The 7,427-nt window shown below is 40.4% G+C and overlaps 1 protein-coding gene across 2 annotated transcripts; it reads left to right on the forward strand.

The window, feature by feature from the left end:
• Window positions 1-1,965: 1,965 nt before the first annotated feature.
• LOC307036593 (uncharacterized protein) lies at window positions 1,966-6,320 on the forward strand. Of its 2 annotated transcripts, XM_079677045.1 has the most exons (7): window positions 1,966-2,281; window positions 2,902-3,319; window positions 3,546-4,169; window positions 4,293-4,563; window positions 4,670-4,806; window positions 4,933-5,136; window positions 5,477-6,320. In XM_079677045.1, exons 2-7 carry the CDS (start codon window positions 2,903-2,905, stop codon window positions 6,254-6,256), a joined length of 2,433 nt encoding a protein of 810 aa, XP_079533171.1. In that variant the 5' UTR covers window positions 1,966-2,281; window position 2,902; the 3' UTR covers window positions 6,257-6,320. The 2 variants fall into 2 exon arrangements, with proteins under 2 accessions (XP_079533171.1, XP_079533172.1); XM_079677046.1 differs by lacking the exon at window positions 2,902-3,319.
• The last annotated feature ends 1,107 nt before the right edge of the window (window positions 6,321-7,427 follow it).

A 7,427-nucleotide genomic window follows, 5' to 3' on the forward strand; every position in this document is an offset into this window, starting at 1 on the left:
CCCCCATACCCCACAAATATTTGAATTGCAGATCTACATGAATCACACAAACGACTTATTTTGGATTCAAAACGGCGAATTTCGCAGAAAGGTGACAAGTTTGCATCACTGAACATAGACAGAGCACAACTGAAACATAACATCTGAGATGTAACAACATATTACACTTTTCGGGGATGCTTGGGATGTGAGGAGTGAGGGACACGGCTTAGAACGGGCGTGTTGCCTGGCAGAACAGGAGAGTGTGTGTACCAGTCTGCCTTGATCTATGAATTAATGTCTGTGACACTCACTGCTGCCCACAGCTGTTTTATAGAAGGAAATTCCTTCACTTCATGAAAGTGTTTTAACCACACACACCTCTACACACGCATGACGGGTGTTATTTTCCCCAAAAGGAACAAGTCGCTGCAAATTATCCCGCTTATTACACGGCCACATTCTCAACAAAGTAACGACATGACTCCCAATATTAATTGAAATGCTTTTATGGATTTAGAAAATGTTTTTATTGATTTAAAAAATAGTTGTATGTATTGATTTAAAAAATAGTTGTATGTATTGATTTAAATTGACATGCATCCGCTAAGAAAAATAGTCCGTTGTCACAGTTTTTTAAACAGTCTGAATGAAACGGCAGCTCTCAGCTGTGTATTTACACAACTAATGGCCCATCAACCACAGCTCTCTCCCCCCCTCCCCCCTTGATCTTTCTTCTCCAGCAGCTAAATTAACGGTAGGTTACTCTGAGTGACAGGCTTACAGTTAGACACAACACTATAATTGCAAGTGACCCTCAGTTAGTTGACTTTTATGTTCAACTGCTAAATTCGTTACTGATAAAAAAGGGCTTCTACTGTACCTAATTACCTTAACACTAGAACCGCCAGAGGTTTTTGTATAGGCCTACCTAAACCCGTCAAATCCCGCTATTAGAATGCAATTTTTAACAACATAGGGTGCTACATAACACACTTTCAGGAAAAGTCACGGACTGGGAGACTTTAATATTTTATTGAAAAAAAGTTACATTGCACACACACAACACACATCACACAAATTGACCCGATTGGCGGTTCTAGTGTTAAATAAACTCACTAATTAATGAAACCAGTTCAATACGCATTATTCTTATTCTTATCATTCTTTATGAGCGCATAAATACTCTTAAAATCAAATCTGTTTTTTAAATGAAATCTGACGGCAGGCAGTTAGCTCTGATCACCTATGTCAAATGCGCCGCACCTAATCGCTGGCCATTCAGCCACAGACACTGTTCGAAATGGGGGGGAGCTAGGTGGAGCTTGGCTCCCCCGAAGAGGGAGGGAGCTCCCCTGATGGCTGACTTTGAGATAAATAGGGGGAGCCCAAAACAATCGTGCATATTTGTGTCACACAGATTAGAAATGTTGAGTTTCTGTAAATAACAGTTCTTGAAATAAATAATAGCTATTTTTCATTACAGTTTCTGAATATTTGTTTTATATTTGTGAATATGTCTGGGTGTTGCCATCTGTACGTGGCGGCGCTGCATTCTTACTTACGTTGCTATGGTTATGGCGGTGATGCCGGCGCGGTATTTGAAATGTTCATTTTGATATTTTTTTAACTCTGGCTGTGTAATAAAAAAATATGGCAAAATGAAAACAGCCAAGCGTCACAGCTTTTGGATTCACAAGCAAAGAAGCGAAGGAGTCTAAAAAGGACAACGTGAACGGAAAACAACTTTTAGTTGGCCGGCTGTAAGCGGCGTTAGGGTCGAGCTTGACAGCTCCACACCGAGGGAGAGGCCTGCCGATGCGGAGCCTGAAAAGGCTTCAACAACGGTCACATCCGCCGGCATAGTGACACCGTCTGTATTACATACATGCAAATTAGTCGCTTTTCGGCGCCTCCCGCTTTTTTAACGCTGATTTGGGTGACTTGTGTAATTCGTGGAGAACCGAAGAGTTTTTGTTTGGGGGGGGGGGGGGGGGGGTCTGACTCATGGACTGACGGACAACTTCTCTCTTCAAAACATAGACTTTACTTGGGCGGGCCGCCCACGTATAGCCTATTAACGGCCGCCAAAGTATATTTTTGTATCCATCCGCGAGCATGACTAGTGGACAAATGATCCCTCGCTCTACGCCTCCTGTACCTGTTCGCTCTGCTATCGCGTGAAGGGTCTGCTTGCTAACAAGCAACCAACAGAAGACAAACAGGAGTCACATGTTGTTGCACATCAGTCATGCGCAAATGACTCGCACTTCTGCACCAGTCAGTTGCGCAAGCACCGCATGTAAGTACATTTTTCTGTTGGCTGTTATAACATCATTAGCTCTAAAGTGCATGTATGTTATGTATTTTTACCATAGACTATATATAAATGGTATTTTTTGTATAATACAATTGTATTGCATCAGCTAATTGTATTGCGTCAGCTAAATGAAATGTAATGTATTGTAGGCTATATAAGCTTTATTTGTACCTAAAGGTGATCGGCCCTCCGATTAAATCGGCAATTTCACTCCAAATGACTCCATTAATTATTAAGGTACAATTCCAAACGTGTACACCCTTTTAATTTTAATTTTTCAAATACTCCGTAAGCTCAATAATAACATATAAGAGCGATCAACGCGCTAAAATAAATTAGCATTACGCACGCGGTAATTTTATACTTGAACTATATTTCTGTCAAACTGATCAACATAAACGACATGAGCTTAATACTTAGTCATATTTTTCCTGTGCACTGTGGAAATGAACACATGACTGCTGTGTAGTTTACTAGTTTGGTATTGAAGTAGCCATATCTGATATTGAATAAGATTTAGAGGCCTAGCCATGAGTCTAATGAGTGTTTAATAATGGGGACACTTAACCTTAGTGCCAACTCTAATTTGCATTCATTTTCAGAATGAAAGATCTTGAGGAAAGTGATGCACTTGTTGTGAAAAAGCTGGATGCAGGTTGCAAATCCAGCTGGAAGTGGTCATGGCTAAAGCTAGATGTCACAATTGAGGTGAAGTCAGTCAAACACACATTCCCACTGTCAGACTTTTTCAAAAAAGTTGACAAAAAAGGATGTGCTAGATGCACTCTGTGCACAAAAGAAATTAATTATGGCAGCAGGGGCGTGCATGGCCTGTTGGCACACTGTCAGACAGAAATTCACAAACATAAAGTGACCACAATCACAGAAACACAAAGTGTTGCACAGCTCCTCAGAAAGAGCCCATTCCCAGCAACCCCCAAAGCAGCAGCTGACAAGATCAGGGAAAGGATAGCGCCTACACTACCAGTACCTATGTGTGATCGCATATCCAATGCAGAGGTATGTGTGTGTGTGTGTGTGTGTGTGTGTGTGTGTGTGTGTGTGTGGAGAGAAGAGTAGCCAAGCCAACACAACTGTCCTAATGCTTTTGTGCAATGTTGGGGGAGCTTTTTGTTTTAGAGCAAATGCTAAGTTAAAGGTGCTGTCAGTAGGAAGGTTCGTTGTAGCTAAATTAGATTTGTTTTCCTGAAATGAGTAATCTCATATATTTTAATCTGTTTTCTAGGCAATGGTCCTGGCTGTTATTGCTGAACATTCCCTACCTCTCTCAACTGCACCTGTCCTAGTTGAACTGAGTCAACAACTGGCTGCAGACAAAATAGCACTTAGTAGGATGAAACTGTCACGAACCGCTGCCTCTTACAAGATGGTGCATGGTCTGGGCCACACATTCTCTGAGAGAACGCTCTCCAACTTAAGGAAGTATCCCTTTTCTCTTAATGTAGATGAGAGTACATCTAGCAGTAATAAAAAGGTGCTTGCAATGCTTGTGAGCTACTTTGACCAAGAGCTGAAGGATGTTGTGGTGGAACATTTGGGTTCTCTGGAAGTTGTTAAAGTCAATGCTGCCAGCTTGGAGGAGCTCATCTGCAACTTCTTTAAGGAAAAAGATATTCCCTGGTCAAACCTGGTCAGCATAATGTTAGACTCATGCAATGTGATGCGAGGCAGCAAGTCAGGACTGGAGACAAGAATTAGACAGAACCATTGTAAAACGCTTCTTGATGTTGATGGTGATTCATGTCACCATGTGCACAATGCTGCAAAGAAGTTTGCAGAGCCCTTTGAGAACTACTTGGAGCAGCTGTTTACAGATCTCCATACTGACCACCTGTGGGCATCAGATCAGGTAACTGAATGTCAATTTTGATTTTAGCTTAAGTGATAGATTGAGTTTGTCCCCGTGTTTACTCTAATGTTTTGAGTTGTGTGACACTTAGTCTTGTAAAATGACTTATGTCTTTATTTGCAGATCATGTACCTGAAAGAAATCGCTGAATACATGGACATACCTGCTACAAATCCCAGGAGGTTTGTCTCCCACCGTTGGTTGTCTGCGTATGACGTTGGGATGCAAACAAAAAGACTGCTGCCTGTGTACAAGGTCCTGTACTATGGTTTCATGGGGAAAGAGGACAAAGCTCTCTACCAGGATCCATTGCAGAAGCTATATGAAGACTACCATGTCAGCGAGAAAGCACAGCGAAGGATCACATTTGTGCACCAAGACCTCAGTAAGAAAGGTATGTATATTAGTTTAAACAAGGAACTCAAATTGTGAATGTCCTGTTTCTGAGAAAGTTATTAATACTATAATAAAATGTGTTATCTTTGTTTTTCTTTTGGTAGGTATGACTGAATTGGGGAAGAAGAGGAAGAGCCGAGTGGTAAAGAAGATCTGGTTTGAGATCCAAAAAGTGGACCTGCATCTCAGTGTGTACCTCAGTGTACTGCCAATACTAAAAGAGTATGTGATGGTTTTCCAGGTGAGTGTTTTTTTGTATATACAGTGTATATAACACACACCATATAGAAATAACATGCATATTGCAATTTTATAAACAAAAGATGGTTCAGTATTTACTGAAACGTGCCCTTTCTGTGCATTTAAGGAAAGTCAAACCTTGGTCCACAAGCTGCATGACAAGCAGCTTCAAGTGTTTGTCAACTTCCTGGCTTGCTTTATCAAACCAGAGCATCTGAAGATTTCGCCCAAAGCATTGACAGAATTGGACTTGGCCAACCAGACACTTTATTCCCAGCCCTATATTGGTAAAGTGGCAGAAAACCTGGAAGCAGCCCGTCGAAAACACCCGGTTAGTGTGTGAAATAGATTAGTTAGTATTTAGGTAATGTTATATTAAAGTAAAAAAGAGTCCTGGTGGAAAGAGGCCAGGTTAACCCAAAGGCAGCACACCTCTTACTATTTCACATACATTTGAATATTATTCTTACACCAAATCTCGGGTTTTACCATAGTCATTTTTGTATGAATAATTGTTGCATGCCTTATTTAAACATTGTTTTGCTTGATGTTGACTAGTGCAGGCCATCATTTCACTGATAGCTTTAGTATTGAGAAACGTAGCACTGTGCTGCATGAAACTTAGGATATTCATCAAAGTGTTTTTTGTTTTTGTTTTGTATTTGTGTTAGGATTTCTTTGAAAAGGTGACCAAGGCATATGTGACTTGTGGCAAGTACATGCAGGTCAAATTGCCACTTAAAAGTAAGACCCTACAAGCCTTGTCCTCTATTGATCCTGTTGTGAGGGGCCATTCAGAAGCAGGGACTCAACTGATGAAGCTGGCAAGAATCTTGCAACACCTAGTTCCTCCAGAGAGTGACATCACCCAGGAAATAATCAGATACAACGTTGACTTAACACTGGCACAGTATCACGAGGGAGACAACATGGTCATGTGGTGGGCTCATGTTATGAGCACAGGGAAATATCCAGCTCTCAGTGGGGTTATCAGAGGTGCTCTTTCTATCTTCCATGGGCCCATGGTGGAGTCCTCATTTAACTTAATGGGAGATATTCTTGACCCTAAAAGCTCAAGAATGAACATTGCCACGCTCGATGCAATTCAGACAGCAAAGTATGCCATGAAGTCTAGGGGCATGACTGCCACCATGATGTTTAAGAGAGAAGACGAAAAGTTTGGACCAGTTGACAGAACACTGTGCCGCAACATGAGGTCTGCTGCAAGAAGGGATAAAGCACAGAGAGAGGAGAGGCTTATGGAGAAAGGGAGGAGACAGGTGGAGTATGGCTTCAAGAAAACATGTGCAAGTTCCCAAGAGAGCAAGAGGACAGCACAGCAAGAGGAGAAAGAAGCAAGGTTGAGACATGCAGCTAAGCAACGGAATGCTGCTAGACGTAAAGCAGTAGAAACACTTGTGCAAGCAAAGAAGAAGAAGAAAAACCCTTAAAGTCAAAAGTGTATAATATCTACCTGTAAATAATAATAATAAAAACCCTTGATTTATAACTTAACATCTATGTCTCCTCTTGATCTGAGTATATTATAAAGAATAGCCAGTTAATTGAAGCATTATACAGTTCTGTTTTATATGAGTGTTGAGAGATGTATCCATACATCTCTTAATTTTGCCCTCAAAGTGCACCAGATTGATGCATTTAACTTCAATTTAAAGAAAAAAATCTTCCCGGGGGAGCATGCCCCCGGACCCCCCTAGAGGAGGTGAGGTCCCCCCACAAATAAACAGGTTCATATGGATAGGATACTAGATAAGTTTGCACTCTCATTGTATATAATGATAATAGATATGTTTCATTGCGGAGGACCCCCTGTTTTGTGTGTCCCCCACTTCTTAAACCAAAGTTACGCCCTCGATAATATCTACCTGTAAATAATAATAGTAAAACCCCTTGATTTATAACTTAACATCTCTGTCTCCTACTGATCTGAGTATATTATAAAGAATAGCCAGTTAATTGAAGCATTATAGCACAGGCCTTTGTCAGACGGTATATTACGCTGTTTTTTTTCTGCTTCGAATAGTTCTCTCTTTTTTCACCATACCTGTGTTTGCATCCCTGGTATTAGTAGAAGAGTGTTTTTATAGCAATTGATCGCATCCGCGCTGCTGCGCCAGTCAACAGAGCGTGCGTGTGACATATTTAGTAGCAGGATGTGCTCTGAAAAATAGGGCTCCCCGAAAGCAAATGGGTAATTCGAAAACTGACAGAGCTCCCTCTATACAAATCAAACTGTAGACGGTGTGAAAGCACCTATTGTTTTAAATAATGGTCGGAATGTGACCTGTGAGCCTTCTGAATTACCATGGGACAGCACATTCTAAACTAAAATGTTCAATCAATAAAGTAACATCTTATCTTAATAATATCTTCATATTAATAATAATAATAAATCATACAGTATGTGTCCGAAAGGGAGCAGGAGGAAGCAAACACAAAAATATACTGCATATTAAAGCAAACGATTGTAAAGGTTAAAGTATGAGCATAACAAATAAAGAAGTGTAATGTAAACATTTACATTATGATTATTTAATATATAAAGACTATATATTATTGAATTACAAGATTAGATATACTTTAGTTGATCTAAAATATTGA

This window comes from Notothenia rossii, assembly GCF_949606895.1.
Source record: "Notothenia rossii genome assembly, chromosome: 4".
Taxonomy (NCBI): domain Eukaryota; kingdom Metazoa; phylum Chordata; class Actinopteri; order Perciformes; family Nototheniidae; genus Notothenia; species Notothenia rossii.

Coding starts and splice junctions, on each gene's coding strand:
- LOC307036593 (XM_079677045.1), top strand. CDS start 2,903: ATGAAAGATCTTGAGGAAAGTGATGCACTTGTTGTGAAAAAGCTGGAT. Junction 4,564..4,669: donor CCAAGACCTCAGTAAGAAAG/GTATGTATATTA, acceptor TTCTTTTGGTAG/GTATGACTGAATTGGGGAAG. Junction 4,807..4,932: donor AGTATGTGATGGTTTTCCAG/GTGAGTGTTTTT, acceptor TGTGCATTTAAG/GAAAGTCAAACCTTGGTCCA.